At 35.7% G+C, this 17,852-nt stretch overlaps 1 protein-coding gene across 3 annotated transcripts in view; it reads left to right on the forward strand.

Annotated features, from left to right (window-relative positions):
- Positions 1 to 17,852, forward strand: part of LOC131042329 (uncharacterized) — a 244,112-nt gene that overhangs the window by 171,084 nt on the left and 55,176 nt on the right. For all 3 annotated transcript variants that reach the window (XM_057975679.2, XM_057975678.2, XM_057975680.2), the window contains 5 exons: positions 15,584 to 15,643; positions 15,782 to 15,867; positions 16,020 to 16,061; positions 16,262 to 16,385; positions 16,481 to 16,556. In XM_057975679.2, coding sequence (XP_057831662.1) covers positions 15,584 to 15,643; positions 15,782 to 15,867; positions 16,020 to 16,061; positions 16,262 to 16,385; positions 16,481 to 16,556 — 388 coding nt within the window. The remainder of the gene's footprint in view (positions 1 to 15,583; positions 15,644 to 15,781; positions 15,868 to 16,019; positions 16,062 to 16,261; positions 16,386 to 16,480; positions 16,557 to 17,852) is intronic.

Below are 17,852 nucleotides of genomic sequence, written 5' to 3' on the forward strand. Positions count from 1 at the left end.
AATATTACTACTACCGAATTGTTATTGTTAAGCACGATAGTATCGAGCACGATAAATAATTCGGTGCATAACTAATAATGGTTGACAATATATTGTGAAGCGCTATGGTTACGTACGGTCATGACCCTACATGGCATAAAGCCATGTAGGGGTCATGCCTCTACGTAGACATAACCCTTCACTGATTAACATATGCCCAATGATATCGATGCTTGGTGATAAGATAATCAATAACAGTGGCAATTACGTTATACAACAAGCAGTTGATAATAAAATCAGTTATTATTTGACAGAATCAAATATATATATCAGATATACATTGAAATAAAAGACTATTGTTTTTCTCTATCACTGATCTATATTCCTTAACAAGGGAATGATAGTTTAGGGGTTTTTTTTAATGCGACTCTAGAAATTGCAGATAAAGTGGGGATAACAGGGGCATCGAGTTGGTGTAACAAGAGTTCCACGCTTTCGTGATGAAGAATGGGTTGATGGATTTTTCATCCTAAATATGGGAGCTTCACATGGAGTAATAGGAGGTTTGGCAAATCCTTCATCATTGAGAAATTGGATAGATTTTTTGTTGTAGGCAAGTGGGTTGAGATATCACTTGTGTTTGAGGTTGATATTCTTCCCTATGTGGGATTAGATCCTTTTTCTATAACATTAATATTTCAAAAAATGTTTTGCCAATTCGATGCCCCTTCAAATTTGAGAATGTGTGGTTTAGGAACTCTAATATCAAAAACCTGATTGAAAAGTGGTGGCTTGAGGCCTCTCACATAGAAGGGAAATTTGGTCATGTATTTTGCATGAAACTAGTTTATGTCAAATAAAAGCTGAAATAATAGAGTAAAGTTAGCTTCAAGAATATATTTGAGGAAAAACAAATATTGGAGATGAAATTAGAAAATCTTTATAGAAAAATCATCAAGACCAGTATGTTGGTTGAGGAGGCTTTGAATGAAAAAGAGCTTCTAAGCTAGTATGCTGAAATCCTAGCCAGAGAAGAGATATTTTGGAGGCAAAAGTCTAGAGAATGTTGGTTAAGAGAGGAAGACATGAACATAAAGTTTTTTCATAACTTGGTCAAAGCTAAGAGATCCAAAAACAGAATTTGCAAGATCAAGAACCTAAATGGAGAGTTGTTGTCAAAGAATGAAGATATATGTAAAGAGGCAATAAGAGTTTTTAAGGAGTTATTGGCTGGGAATCGGGATAAAAACCCAACTCTCATTGAGGAAGTGTTAGAGGTCATCCCATAAATCATCACAGAATAACAAAATAAGTTACTTAACCAGGTGGTCTTGATGGAGGAGGTCAATAAGGTTACATTGTCAATGGCAGCAGATAAAGCACTTGGTTCGGGTGGTTTCCCTACCCTTTTCCCTCAGGTATATTGGGATATCATTTCAAAAGATTTATGGTCTATAATTGACGAATCTAGAAGAGAGGTTTATATGTCCGAGGATATGAATAATAGTTTTATCATGCTCATACCAAAAAAGGATCAAGCTCAAACGTTTGAGTATTTTTGCCCAATTTCTCTATGTAATACGATGTATAAAAATTATTGCCAAGGTTATGGTGAACTAAATGAAGAGGTTTTTGAGTAAACTTATTTCAGAAGAACAAAATGGATTTGTTCCCAAAAAATCAATTGCTGAAGGAATTATAGTGGCACATGAGGCAATTCATACAATTAGAAAAGCGAAAGTAGAGAGAATGTTAATAAAACTGGATTTTAGAAAAGCATATGACAGTGTGGACAAGAGCTTCCTTCTTGAAGTATTGAAGAGATTTGGGTTCAGTGAGGAGTGGGTAGCATGGGTGAGAAGTTGTATTATTACGCCAAGATTCCCAATTCTTATTAATGGAAGCCCTGAGGGCTTCCATTAGTCTAACCAAGGTTTAAGGCATGGGCATCCTCTATCCCCTTTTCTTTTCATCTTAATGGTAGAAGCTATGGGAAAGATGATATCAAAGTTGAGGCATGAGGGAAAATGGAAGGGTGTTATAATTGCCCCAAATATGGAATATAGCATTCATCAACAATTTGCAGATGATGCACTCCTTTTTGGAGAATCATCTTTAAGAGAAGCTTGATGTATCAAAGAAGCCTTGGATGAGTATTGTGAAGTCTCAGGTCAGAAGGTGAATTGGAATAAAGCCGAGATTGTCTTCTTTAATACAAATTGCAATAAACAAAGAGATATTTCTAGAATTTTGGAGATTAAACTAGGGAAACTCTCTGGGAGATTCTTGGTACACCTTTATTTTCAAGAGCAAATAGGGTGCAATTATGAAGCAAATTGATTGATAGTTGCATAAATAAGATGGACGGGTGGAAAAGAAAATGGTTGACAACTACGGGTAGAATTCTTATGCTTAAGACAATGATATCGGCCATTCCTATTTACTCTATGATGTGTTTTAACATCCCAGGGAAGGTTTTAAAAGTAATCAGTTAGAAAACGAGAATTTTTTTTTGGAATGGCAAAAATGAACAAGAAAAAATTCGACTTTTAGCATGGGATTCAGTATGCAAACCAAAGGCAAGTGGAGGAGTTCGGTTGAGAAAATGGAGCTTATTGAATGAAGCTATGGGAGCAAAATTAGTTTGGAGTATGTATTCAAATCCTAAAAGGAAATAGGTTCAAATCTGGAGCAATAAATATTTATACCTCAATAGGAAAAAGGATCCTTACTATCCATAACCCACCAAAAGGAAAAAGGATCCTTACAATCCATAACCCACCAAAAGGATCAACCACATGGAATTATTTAATCTCATGCCGTAGGGTTATTACTGATGACATTACATGGCAGTTGGGTAATGGACTCTTGGGATGGCAATGAAACATTGGGTACTAATGAAGAGTGGGACTTGGTAAAAGAAGAAACTTTAGAGAAATGGAGGCGAGAGTCTATGACTATGTCACTCTTCACAAATTTAATGGGGAGGAGAGGTGCGAGTGGAAAGAGGTTAGTGAATTGAATCTTCCTCCATAAATGGAAGCATCTTTCAGAAGACTGCTACAAAGCAAGAAGATATAGTTTTTTGGGGATAGGGATGAGATTGTTTGGTGTGGTGCTAGAAAGGGCAAATACTTAGTTAAAGTGGGTTATCAAATGCTGGAGCATGATTTAGAATTGGAAGCTTGGCCTCACAAGCTGTTTTGGAATAAAAGCTATCTTCCCAAGGCAGGGGTGTTCGCATAGCTGGCGGTTAGGGGTCAAATCTTAATAGTAGAAAGACTAAGAAAAATAGGTTTTCATGGCCCCTTTAGGTACTTACTATGTAGAGATGTAGAAGAAACTCTTGATCATCCCCTGCTCCAGTGCAAGTTTACTACAGAATGTTGGCAGTTTCTATTATAGAAACTTCAATGGTATACACCCTTGCCTGGCAGTTTGAAAGAATTATTTCTTAGTTGGTGTATGACCAGAGAAAGCTCTGTATATTCTAGCATTTGGCATATAGCTCCATCACTTTTGATATGGAAGTTGTGGAAAGAATGGAACAAGAGACTTTTTCAAGAGGAGGAAACGATTGATAGAATGTTGATAAGATTGAAAACTACAATATCTAAGACAATCAATGTAGCTACGTTTCATCATAACTTCCAAAAATATCCTCTTGGTATGGCAAATAAATTAATCCAATCTAATTGGCCTTTGCTTAAGTTTCAGCCTGTTAATGGGCCTCAAAGGGTTGATCCTTTTCTAAGCATGAACTGGGGAGTCAAATGGGAGAAATCAGAGCGAGGTTGGATTGAAATCAGTTTCGATGGAGCATCTAAAGGTAATCTAGGAGCATCAAGAGAAGGGTGTGTGGCAAGGAATGAGTATGGAGTTATAGTAGCGATTGGGGCTTAAAACTTTAAGGATGGGATAGATAATGAGGCAAAAGAACAAGCGACACTTTTTGCTGTCAAGTTGGCAAGAAGATTATTAGTGAGTAAACTACATTTAGAGGGTGATTCCTAGATCATAGTCAACGCGATTACATCAGGGGAGGCCTAAAATGGGAAAATAAATAAATGGATTAAGATACTATTAAAACAATTACAAGGTTTTCAAGATTTCAAGATTTCACATATTAGAAAGGAAGGGAACATGATAGTTGACAAAGCATCAAATTGGGGTTGTAATTTGAATTATGATCAAATTGAATGGAGAGAAGATATTAGTCAAGTTCCTTTTGAAATTGACGAAGAGGGGGCAAGTATTGGTGATGGGACGAAGAGTAGTTGAGATAGACGGAAAGATGGAGTAGCGCTTGTGGTAGGAGGTTGAGGATGTCGTCAAATCAAAGACCGCCGAGCTCCCCACGCAGCTTGTAGACCAAATTGACTTTGGGAGAAGAGAACGAGTTGGTTGATGTTTTTTTCTTGTTATATGGATAGTAGAGATAGATTAGTAGCAAAGAAAGGTTCGGATAGCGACCTGCAAGTATAGATATGGAAGCAAATTTTTCTTTGGGGGCAACCAAACGACAATGCACATTAAAAGGGAAAATTATTGAGGAGAGGATGAGCCACATCTTCAAGATAGAGGACCCTAAGTTTTTGCGAATGGTGGATATTCTTCTGGGGGAAGCTTATATGAAATAAACATTTAGATTTCAAATCAACGTAGATGCGGCATCGTTCCTTGCATAGTGCCTAGAGCAAGGATGCTAAATGGGTTATGAGAGAAAGTGTCAGAGAGGAGTGGAAGGATGGGTTGAGCTCCTTCTTAGCCATGCCTCGGCCAAGTGAGGGATTTATCATGAAAGGTGGGGAATGGGTCCATGTGGTAGAGGTTAAGGCTCCTCTAAGGCCATTCTTGGTGTAGAGGGCGAATGATGATTGCGAAGCAAGGAGAGCAGAAGCTTTTGATGGGTGGAGAAATATCAAAGAATACTTGAAGATAGAGAAATGGAAATGCGGGATAGGAAGGAGATGCTCCCAAGAAGGGCAAGAAGAAGCAGTATTTTATAAAGGCAGACTACTGGGTCAAGAGGGGAATGTCTGAGGGTGAATCCTCTATCTAGTAATTTCCTTCATGTTATTCGGCAGTCGTATGGGAGTTTTTGGTCATGGATTTGGTGGCAATGTTAGACATGATCTAGTTTTTCTGTTTAAATTTCATATGCAATATGAAAGGATGTAAATGCATGTTTGAAAGAGCTACTGTAGATATGGTGTTGCTCTTTGAGATGGGTTATGTAACACATTTTTGTAAAAGATAATGTAATTTATATTATTATTAATACAATATTATAACTTTTACCTATCAAAAAAATAAAATATAAAATTATTATGATAATTTTATATGTTGAAATATCAATGTGGATATATTTTATGTTTAAAAAATATATATATATAAGACAAATTTTATGTCGAATTTTTTTCGATTTTTTTCTCCTTGCTGAATTTCATCCGAATTTTATTGTTGCCAAACGTGAACTCGAATTCAAACCTTGTGGCTTAGATTATAATAATATTATATTTATATTTATTGTACTACAATATTTATAATAATATTATTTTGTAGATATTATTATAATTGATATATATGATTTTTTATTATTTTTTATTACAGATGAACCCAACCCTAAAAAAAATTGCTAGATCTGCAAATTGAATTCACAAACCTGAACCAAGATCTGAACTAGAACTAGCAACTAGTAACTTAGGTTTTGAACAATTATTTGAAGGGTTATTTTAATTCAACATGCTGGATTGTGAAGGAATTTTAATCATTAGTATACAAATGCATTGACTTGTTTATGCTCAATAATATGATGGAAACTAGTAATATGTTCTACAAATTCAATAAGTATTGTTTTCAAAGAATATTAAAACAACTTATGCATTTTCAAATGTTCGATTAATTTGCCGAGTTGTTGTTGAGTTTTTCACTGATTTTTTTTCAAGGTTCGAGTTTTTAAAAATTTTGTGCTTTTTGAGTTATTCTCAAATCTTGAGTTGTGAAAAATTTGGGCTTGCTGAGTTATTGCCAAGTGTAAGTTTTACAACTATGGTTTTAATTGCTTCATTCTTATTGTTATTTGTGTTGATTTCTTTGTTCAGTCAATTTTGTTGTTGGTGTGTGTAGAGGATGGGATTTGTTACCCTTGAATTGATGAACCTCAAGGAACAAACCTATTTTCGCTCTACCTCACTTAAACTGGTGGTAAAGGTGAGCCAAGGGATGAAAATGCAAAACTAAGCTAACAAGCTATGAATAAGACTCCTAGATGACTCTGCTATTTCTCTATCCTTGAGACGAACGTGCGGAATTAGGACACCAACGTGACGCGCTAACGTCTTGTACGAACATAACATAAAAGCCATACGAAAGTGACAAGTATGACTATACTACTAAACAAATGATGCGATAAGAAACTAAGCAAACAATACATGATGTGAAACACCAAAATGAGATGAGAAAGGATAAGGGAAGGTTACAACCGATCCATGATTGAAGCCTTCCACAAGATGAATGTCTTCCCATGATCACAAACTTGCACACAAACAAGAAAGGAAAATGTTGAGGGTTGTGTTTAGAGGCCTGCCTTAGTTAGACCCCTGTTTTGGTGTTTCCACCTCCACGGACAACCCAGATAGTAACAACGATGGGAATGAAATGATAAAGATGATAGATAGATAATTAAGATAATAAACAAGCTAGATAATAGATAATAGATAAATAAGCTAAGAGAAAAGAGTGAACTCCCCTCCAACAGTTGTGAAACAACACCACGAGTTCTCCAAGGAGCTGCAACAGTGGTGGTCTTCAAAATGCTAGAAAACCTGTGTGTTATAAAGAGAAAAGGATACCAAGAGCTCAAGCCACTTTCAAAATGATCAAGAACCTGCAAGAATGTCTGAAAGTGCAAGAGATATAGCCTCCAAAGCGAATCTTGACGTCGGTTGCTGTGGACAAAGGTGTTACAAACTCTTTCGGGTGCACGCGTAACACTCAAATGACCACCTGCAGACTAACAAATTCGCGGGACGCTAGCATGGCGTGCGGACGTTTCCGCAACACACTAAAGTCCATCAATTAACTGGTCAACATGCTTGATAAAAGGCAAGTTCTAAGCTGACAAGGCAATCCATGTGGACAAGAAGACAAACAAGCGACGAATGTTCCCAATCGACTTGGAGTGAAGATGCGTATGCAACGTGGAATTGCACGGGGCGCAATTTACGACGTTACATTGTGAATCCATTGATCTTTGTTTCAATCAATGGAAAGCATTTTTGTTTAATTCATCTTATAGTTTAGCTATATAAATAGAAACACTTGTGGTAGGATAAAGTTCTTTCAGTGTTGTGTTCTAACCGTTGAAATAAAAAAATAAATCAAGATAGGTGTATTTTGCTTTCCTACATTTTATTTACATGTAAAACACTTGGAAGAGAAATTGTATAGCATGCAATAGTAGCAGTTTAGTTGATTTGTTTTAGATGTTAGGAGTGGATTAGATTAGGGACCTTCCCCTGCACATTTGAAGAGAGAATTTCCTCACATTGTTCTCATTTGAGTTGTCTTAAAAGGACAAGTTAAAATGCTAAGATGAATATCAACCAAAAAGACTATCAATTTTAATCCACGTAATATGGCTTATAACTATTAACCGAAAAGGCTATCAACTTTAATCCACTTGTTGGTAGGAAAGTAGTAAAGAAGGCACAGTCACCGCAAATCCTATTGCACTTTACCACAAAGAGCTTGAGGAGCCCCAAACAAAAGAGACATCATGTAGACTAGGAGTAGTATGAATGGTTCACACCCCATCGGATAGGTATTTGTATAGCCAAAGATATAATGTAACATAGAAAAGAGAGGATATGAGAGAGATGTAATATGTAAGAGAGAGAGAGAATGTAATGATAGTATAAGGAGATATAAGGATATATAAAGGGAGAAAAGGCCTATATGAATGTACATGAATGATCTTGGATAATACAAATTTACCAGAGTTCTATATATAATATTTTATGTCTTGTGAATGTTCTGTGTTTGAGTATTCTATTAGTAAGTTAAGATATTGTTTGGATTAACTCCTTGTTCCCTTTGTATAACTGAGTCTAGGGTATAATTACAACACACAAAAATTGCTTGGGGCTTAGAACTTCGATCTGTATTCCGCTTTTTTCTTGCTAACATTGGTTTTGTGGTTGGGACCTTGGTTAGGTTGTATAAAGGACAAGGATATACTTAGATTGTAAAACTCCAAACTGAATAGTGAAGTAAGAAGAAGAATGGAATTTTATCCACTTGTGACAATATCTCTTTGGTGTTTGCGTCATGAGAGAGGGTTTGGCACTAGGGGGATGGAGAGTGGATGGGGGAGATCTCTGATAGAAATCCTTGAAAGGATGTGAGCAATAAAAAATGGTACCAAATAACTAACATGGGAAAAGAGAGAGTAATGCAATCCCAAATCCAACACAATCAAGGCCAAAGGACATAAAGAGAATTCAAGAGAGATTGTGCAAATTGAATTAACAAGCAAAGTGAACATGGCAAGTTCAAATGGCAAAGAAAGAATGTGGAAAGGGAACAAAGAAACCACAAGAGATTTGAGAATGTGGAAAAGAAGAGTGAGTGCACCAGCGAGGGTGTTTTTGAGTGCGTTGAGGTGGGTGCTATTGGAATGAAGGAAGGAAAATAAACTAAGAAAGAAGAATGGAAGACTCCATAAAAGTTGGATTCGCGGTGGGAAAAAGTAGGTTGAGTCAAAACAAATTTGGAGAAGAGCATTGATGATTATGGAAGATCTAAAAAGTTGTTGATAGTAAACTTAGTAGCAAGAAGGCTCCATCCTTGTTGCAACTCTCCAAATGTTCAACAATCAGGTCGGATCTATCAAACACAATAATCAAGTTAGATGATAGATTTCTTGAATCCTTTGAAACTTAGGAGAAATTTCTATCCTTTCAAGAGGAGTGTTTAGAGGAATTAAGAAGTGTAAAGAAGCTAAGAAAATGAGAAATATAAAAAGAAAGGAAAGCCATACTTACTTGGGAGAAGATTTATTTTCACAAACTAATAAAATGTCATGTATGCATAAGAAAATGAAGAGGTGCTATGAGGAGTCATAATCCTCGGACTAGGATCCATCTCCTATGCTGTATAAGACTATGAGGATACCTATGGAGGAAGTATCACATATAGAAGAAACAAGCGAACATGAGGATAAAGCTGTAGATTGGAGAGAAATGTGGAAGAAGATTTTTTTGAGATAAAATTGGTGAAAGATGAGGGCAAAGAACATAAGCCCCCTGTAGTAAAAAACTATGCTCCTCCAAGTTTTGGGGATGGGGATTATAGGGGATGACGAGACATGTTTTCAGCATGAGGGTAATTTTGGGCCAGTGTTTAGGGGATGGCAAAGGACAACTATTAAAAAATAGGGAAAATTTTAAAAATATAGAGAAACTTCAAATATTTATATCATAACATTGATAAAGCATTCATCATAAGACATTGTAGAAGCTTAATACATAACATTAGACCACAATTGAGATTTCACATGAGAATTGACAAACAGATTAACAAAATTCAAATGCTTTCATTGGCAATGTGCATACATATTATACAAGAATTATAACATAATGCTGAAAGGTTCCAAGTTTCAACTAAAAAATGACAAAAACATAAAAAATTTATGGCTGCTCCTAATCAGTGGTTGCAATTGGTAGGTGTATGTCAAAATAGGAGCTTGGGTTTGAGTTCCTTCTAGTATAAGGGGTTGTCTGAGGCAATGGATCCCCAAGTCCCCGAGTCTTTGAAACGTTTTGGGGACAGGAATGAGGGTGCCAAGGCAGGGGTTGCATCCCTTAGGATCATTGAAAAACAATCAAGAAAGAGAAATTAGACTTGGACAAATTAGACTAAGCCAAAAAACTTGCAGAACACCATATATAATCAGAAAGAAGACAACAAAAAACCTGGCATGACTGCAATATAAAATCAAAACAATATCAGGTCAATGATACGGTACTCCTATATGAGAGCAAGTTTAAGAAACAGGGAAAATTGAAGGTCCAGTGGCTTGGCCCTTATCAAATCAATGACATCTTGGATTCCAGAGCAATCAAAATAATGAAATCAGATGGAACAATTCTAACAATGCTATGATAAGTTAATGGAGGTTGAATCAAACACTAGCATACCAATCCAGAGTAGACTTGGCTTGAGGACAAGCCAACATTTTGAAAGGGGGGATGATGTTGGCAGGAAAATAGCAGAGTAGGAACAGTCATTGTAGATCCTATCGCACTTCATTGCAAAGAGCTTGTGGAGCCCCAAACCAAAGAGACATCATGTAGACTAAGAGTAGTATGAATGGGTCACGTCCCACTAATAGGTATTTGTATAGCCTATTATATAATGTAACAAAGAGAAGAGAGGATATAAGAGAGAGATGTAATATGTAATATGTAAGAGATAGAGAATGTAATGATAGTATAAGGAGATATAAGAATATAGAAAAGGAGAGAAGATCTATATGAATGCACATGAATGATCTTTGATGATACAAATATTCGAGAGTTCCATATGTGACATGTTATGTTTTATCATTATGAATGTTCTATGTTTCAGCATTTGGTTAACAAGTTAAGACACTGTCGGGATTAACTACTTGTTCCCTTTGTATAACAATCTATGTTCCCCCTTTTCTTGGGGCTCAAAATACTAATACTTGGGGCTCAAAATAACAATCTATGTTCCCCCTTTTTCTTGCTAATACCACTTAATATGAATTGAAGTACAAGCTATCTTGTCATCAATGAAGCTACTCCAAAACTCCCACTTATGTGAATGTGCTAATGAACTTGTAGGGATTGTCTTTGGTGTAGTTCTTAGGGTGCAGTTCTGGATGTAATTTGTAATAGAGCCCTCTATGTGTCCATCTTTGTAACAATAGCATAATGATTCTTAGCATCTTTATTTTTAGTGATAATAGTCTCAATTCTTTTACTCATAGTTGTAAAGCTCGGACTATGAAAGCCCAAAATATATAAAAATTCAGGATTTGTCAAAAAGGGAAAATCTTAATAATAATCAAGGTTGCATGGGTACAGGGGTACTCGGAGACGTTGGAGACTGGTACTGGTACTGGTACGCCTATTTTTTCAAAATAGGAGACGGGGGGTACTTGGAGACACCAATTTTTTTTAAAATATAATTTAATAATTTATAGAAAATCTGAAAATATAATGACATTGAACTTTCAAAACAAGAATTAACATTCCCTTTGAAGTTTAAGTACACAAATGTGAAATGAGTCAAATCAAAATGTCATACAAATGTCTGAAAATGGGGCTCATGTCGGTGGTTTTTGCTTTTGCCCATGCATCGCGTCAAACTTTTTGACTTTTGCATGTGTTATTTAGGGTGGAGATGGGAGGGTTTGTTGACGTGGAGTCTCCTATGTGTAGAGACGTCTCCTGACGGGAGACGCGTACCAGTCTCCGGTACGCGTTCTAGGGGGTTGGGTACGGGTACCCATGCAACATAGATAATAACTCAACAATTATATCAAACACTTTAAAATACACAATTTTTATTAAAAATTCTTAAAAGAACATATTACTAAATTTGTAGAACTTATTATTGATTTCCATCTTATATAAATAAAAAATTAGAGTTTAAGACATGATATAGACCCCAATGGAGTTGAGGGGCAATGCCATTCATGGGGGTTTGGGGACAATGCCCCCAATAGGGTTGAGGGGCAGCCATTTTCACAATTTAATCACTTAAGAGAGAAATCAAGTGTTTGGTGCTTTTTTGTTTATAAATATGTTTAAAAATCATATAAAATATTTAATAGTAGTTGAAAAAAAGAAGTTAATATTCTTTTAAGGGAGTTTTTCATGAAAAATCATTAGTTTTTAGCAAGTTTTTATCAAATAACCAGTGAGTTTTTAAGGTGAGTAACTTGCAAACGATTTTCTTACGAGTTGTAATGTTGCCATTTTCAAGTTCTCTAGCAGTGTAGTTGTCACTAACTTTCTAGGTTTGTGTCAGCTTGTTTAGATGTGTAATATGACATTATCAGTGAGCTTAGATGGTTTAGAGGAGTCGTATGATGCTTTCAAATGTTATTTCCAGCTTTCGATTTGGGATCCAAGATTCTTGGAGGGAGAATCTATTTTTATTTAGTCACCTAGTCAGGTCCGTTTATCATCTTTCATCATTGGGATCACTCCTACACAATTCGATTTCAATCCCAATGCTTTTTGACCATTGTCGCTAACTGGGTTTATTGTTGAGCTATATTTATTTAATTTCACTAAGGTTGTCATTTAAATTAAAATAGTTTATTTGGGCACCTTAGTGTTATAGCTCGTTGGAAATTAAAAGTGACTTTAAGTGCTGGAAATGTTTAAAAGGTAAATTAAATCACCTTTTGGAGTTAAAAGGCTTAATAAATTAATCAAGTGATTTAAAAGGGATTTTTTGGAAAGTTCACTAAAGAGCTTATAAAAAGGGGCATGGAGAGCTCATTTGGTTTGTTGAGTTTATTATTTCTGATATTTGGACTTGTCCATCTCAGCCTTTTTGAAGACGAAATCCCTCTTGAAGGAGATTAGCAATGGTAGTGATAGATCTACTCTAGTTGGTATTTGTTCAAGATATCTTACAAGTATTTCACAGTGCATTTTTATTTTGGTTTCTCTAAGTGCTATTCTAGTTTCAAGAGTTTTTTGAGACATTTTCTAGTGCTGGTTGTACCATTCCAGTTGCCCCAAGATTCACAATTTTGCACATATCTTTGAAAATAAGACATATTCTGGGTATTTTTTCGAAGGTTTTCTTATGGCTAGGCGATGAGGATGCACATATAAATGTGGGTTTTGGTTTGTCATTTATTTTTCTAGCTTAATTTGCTCCTTGCAAGCAACGCCCAATGTGGGTCTTGGCAGATGGGAATTTGCTAAGTATTTTCCTGTGTTTTAAGGCTGCAAAATTATATTTCGGAGGTGTCTAAGGGTTCCTAACAGATCTGGATCAGTTTGGAGGGTAAAAGAAGTGATTGGAATTTCTTATGTGAATTGCCCTTGTGCTTTTCCTTGCATTTAGTTGCTGGAGCAGACTTCTCAGTATTAGAGGCCTGGTTTGTTGGTTTGTGGCTTGTGATATGATTGGATATATCATGGCAGAACTGTAGTAATCTTTGTATGAGTATTTGATGGTGAATTTGAAGACATTTCAGACCTTCAGCAGCAAGAAGACACATATTTCTGAATGTACTCATGCTTAGTCTATTTGCTAAGTCCATACTTGATTGTAATATCTAAGTTGATTGTCAAAGCATCTTGATTTTGTGAATGTACTTGTATCTCAGTGTTAGATGAAGTTAATGTTGCTTTTCTAAAAAGATATATCTGCTATGAATAAATGAAACAAATCTGAGACATGTACCTGCTATGAATAAATGAAACAAATCAGATCTATGTTACAAGTATTTATTTGTATTGGAAGTTTTATGAACCAACAAATTAATGTACTTTGTCAATAAATGTATGTGAACTGTTTGACAAAATTACTCTAAGGTAAAAGTGCAAAAAAGAATTAATAGCAGACAGAAGCATACTACACGAGTACTCACGAGTTTTGCGATTTTTTCATCTATGCTTTTACCTTTCCGTTTGCCTTTACCCATAGGTTTGAGCACACTTCTTTTATCTATTTCAATGTAATGAGCTTGAGTAAGTGCTTCATAATTGGTGTTTGTCTTGGCCAACATGACTTGCCTTCTAATAGAGTTATGAAGTCCTCTAGGGTACTTCATCACTGTTGTTAATTTATATGCCATTGTACTCTTAGCCAATTATAAAACATCATGGTGTAGGGTGCAGTGTTTATCATTATTATATAGTTGCCTAGAAAAACATTTCCGAGGAGCAGTGCCTTATTTACTGCTGAAATTATTAAGGAATGTGCATTGATTGGTTACACACTAGTTGACTGTGAATAGAGTGACGTGCCAATTGATGGCTAATGTTGAACATTTTTTATGTATTATTCTGTGATTATGAAAGATCCCTGATGGATCCCCTTGCTGATCCGCTGTAATTTTTAAAATAATAAACTATATTTTTCCTGTGATTTTGCTGATGGTCTTACAGAATAGAGAGAAGTTGCAGAATGTTTGGTTTTTTTTTGTATTTTTTTGAATATATAAGCAAGTAATGAATAAAGAACAACAAATAAGGAAGGAAGCTTAAACAAGTAAGAACATTCAATTAAATCAGAATTGATACAAATCGTACCAGGCAGATTTCTGATTTATAATATCCAGATTATTCCCTACGCACTGGGGATGTGCTTACACCAACTGAAGGGTAGATGATGAACACAAACCAAGAACACCAGCTATGGCTAAATGAAAGTCTTCACCACTCCCAGCGTAAAGTGTACCTGCTGTAATGGTGGCATCAAGCTGAAACAATCACGCCCCAGCTGGGAAATTCAACCACCCTGCTGAAATCCTCACCAAGCAATCTGAATCTCCACAAGGAATAGCGCATACACTCTGACCAATAATGCCAATGCCAAAAGTATCCACTGCCAATCAATAGCTGAGGGCTACGTCCCAGCCAGTACCAATCATGGGGTTTGCGTCCCAGATTGAAGAATTGCTCTACCAGAGCAATATCGCACCAAACAAGTTTTCAATATGTAAAAGATAATGAGAAATTAGGTTTCCTTCTCCTTATATCTCTTTCCTTCCAAATCGAACCCTAAAGATATATGAAAAGTGCACTTTAATATAAAGTCATATTTCCCAATATTGGGCGCCCAAGTAATGAAACAACACCACTTTTTCAATATAAAATAACTCCAAGCACCAAAAGGACCCTGGCAAGTGAAAATCATTTAGAAAAGTTCAAGACCTTTCCAACGAGCTATAACACATGGGCATACGAATCCAGATAAAGCCAAAAACCCCTTATTACTCCAAAATGGCTATAGACATAGCCTTATTTAAAATATTAAAACGCTAACTTAGGAAATATTTAAATATATTAAAAATATAACCCAAATAGCTACAGAATGCTCGAAACACACCAAAAGCCTGAAATTGAACTTAGTCACCTGTCTGTGACTGATGTCGGAAATCATGGATCAACTGGCAGTCTCATCCCTAAAATCTAGGGATGCTCCTAGAAACTAGGAAACACACCCAAATCCCCTGAAACTGAAACCATCTGAAAGGTCATGAATAACCTCACGACTGGCAACTGTCACGACCTCCTAAAATTTAGGGATATCCCCTAAAATCTAGGAACTGTTTCAAACTGGCTCCAAACTGCCTGTAAAGCCAAAATCCAGTCACTATATGCACTGAATGAGTCCCAATCAACCTCTGCTAGCCTACGAGACTCCAATGATAGGCCAACTCCACCGTCTCTGATGTCCACTCTAGAAAGGGAACATGACAGATTATAGGGCTATCCATATAAGCTGTCAATTTTATTCAAGATTTTTATTCGATGTTTTAGTCCCATTTCATGTGGTTTTAAATTAATTTTGACCTAAATAAGTTACGTTATTTTGTTAGGTTGATGATGCAGGGGGTGTGGTTGAAGAGCTAAGGAAAGGTATTGAGTCAGCACAAGAGGTATGGATGTGAAGAGCCATTGAAACATGCTACTAATTGAAATATCCATTTGGATTTTGTTTAATCAAAATTTTCATTGTGTTGTAGCTTTTAGGCATTAACTTATCATTCTTACTGAGATTTATTTTGCTATACAAGGTCTGGGAGCTTACACTAGATACAACCAGAAATAAAATAATACGCACGAACCTTTTTATTTCAATGGCATCATTATCCTTGACCTCGTATGAATCTTTAACCTTAGATTTTTTTATGCAACGATAACAAGTATTTTGTTTTGACAATATTGAGTTCTATCAGAAAATAGGCTAGACTTGTTCTTTCTGAAGTAGATTGGTTAACTTAAGTGCTTAATATTTCATATCTTTGTTGGCAGGGCCACTGTTCCAGCAGGTTTCTTTGGCATGAACCTTGTCAGGTATATCTAGTTTCGTTTTTACTTGGTAACCTGGATCTGACCGGTTGGTCTTTTCATAACTTTGAATAAGCTTAGGTAGTTGCCAGTGGCACATTGTTCTGGCCTGATATATTTTTAAAATTTTCAATAATTGGCATTGTAAATGATTATTATATTGATACCTTTGCATGGTTTAATGGTCTCTGAAATGCAAATTGCAGTGGCCTGGAGTCTGCACCTTCTGTGTTCTATATAATTGTAGGAGCAACATCTGCTTCGTCTATTTTTGTTGGCTTGGGGCTTCTATTTGTGTTCCGTAAATTTCTTGATAATCGTCGTGCACAGGTTTCTTTTCTTTCTTTTTTAATCCTAATAAGTAAGTTGATTAGTTTTATTGTTAAGTTCCAACCATTTTTTGACATTGAGACTTTGTCTTTCAGGATCTTGCAGCTTTACAAGATCTCCTTAGCCACATTGATGATATTGATGATATTTTCCAGGTCTTGGCATCAAAAGGTAGTCTAACTGATTGAATTTGTAAAGGTTTGCATTAGATCACGTATCTTGGTCAAAGAAACTCTTTATGACAAAATATCAAATGTAAACCGAGCACATTCATTCAATGGACTATACATGATTGCATCATAAAATCAAGAATCGTGAAAGTGTATCAGATTGGATATTTATATAATTTTTATTTCTTAGCTGCTCTAATTTGTCTAGTTTTCAAATATGTCTCTTTTAGCTTGATTTTGATTTTGTAATAAATTTGGAACACTAAAAACAATTTTATTATCGAGAGGGAAACAATATACATGCAAATGGAGTTTGGTTGAATATTAACTGAACAAGCAACCACCTCCCAATTAATCTATATTATGTACTCAGACTTGGTGATTACTTGGTTGACCCAAATTTTAAAAAATTGATACTTGGCAAAAACTCAGCAATAACTTGGCAATATTAAAAAATATATTAATTAAATAAATTCTTCAGAAACATGGATATTATTTAATTTATAGAACACGTTGCTGATTTCTTTCATATGTAGATTAAAATCAAAATGAGTTCAATACACTTCATAGACCAAAAAAAGAGTTGAAATGTCAAATACATATGAACTCCAAGTTCTAATGTCAGCAAAAATTATAATCATAAATTACTTCAATCATTAAAGCTCAAAAAAGTTTGCTACTGCAGCGTGGGTTTTGTGGAAGTCTATGTATAGCTGTATCCTCAATAAGAACCTCAGGCAGCAGACCAAGGTTTGTATGTGGTGAAACCCTCGTTGATGGCACACCAACTTCACCTTCTGCCTCCTCCTATATTGACACATTTGCTTTCCATTCAGCTGCATCCCTCTCCAAATGAACAAATTTATTAGTAGTAAATAGTGTATCTGCATCTTACACAACATTTATAACTTTCACAAATTTATTTGTAGAATAATAGATCTACAAATGTGCCCTGAATCCTTATATACACTGTCACTTGCCGGCTCTGACCTGGGACTCACCTTTATTCTGTAGTGTGTATTAAATATGACTCAGATTGTAACTATTATTCCTGATTGGAATATATAATATGTGCAGAATTTATAAATTTCAATGATTCCGATGACATATCCTGCTGTAGTTCGATATTAAGGACACATCTGGATTATATGTTGCTAATGCCACTGTGTCATGGCTTCCACCGTGTTTGCGACTGTGGGAATACTGTGACTAGACGCTGTGTATAATGGAATGAATTATAGTCCCTCTGCTGTGGACAATTTATTTTGAGTGTCAGACGGCCTACGTACTCCTAGGT

Source organism: Cryptomeria japonica, chromosome 6 (assembly GCF_030272615.1).
Source record: "Cryptomeria japonica chromosome 6, Sugi_1.0, whole genome shotgun sequence".
NCBI classification, from domain to species: Eukaryota; Viridiplantae; Streptophyta; class Pinopsida; order Cupressales; family Cupressaceae; genus Cryptomeria; species Cryptomeria japonica.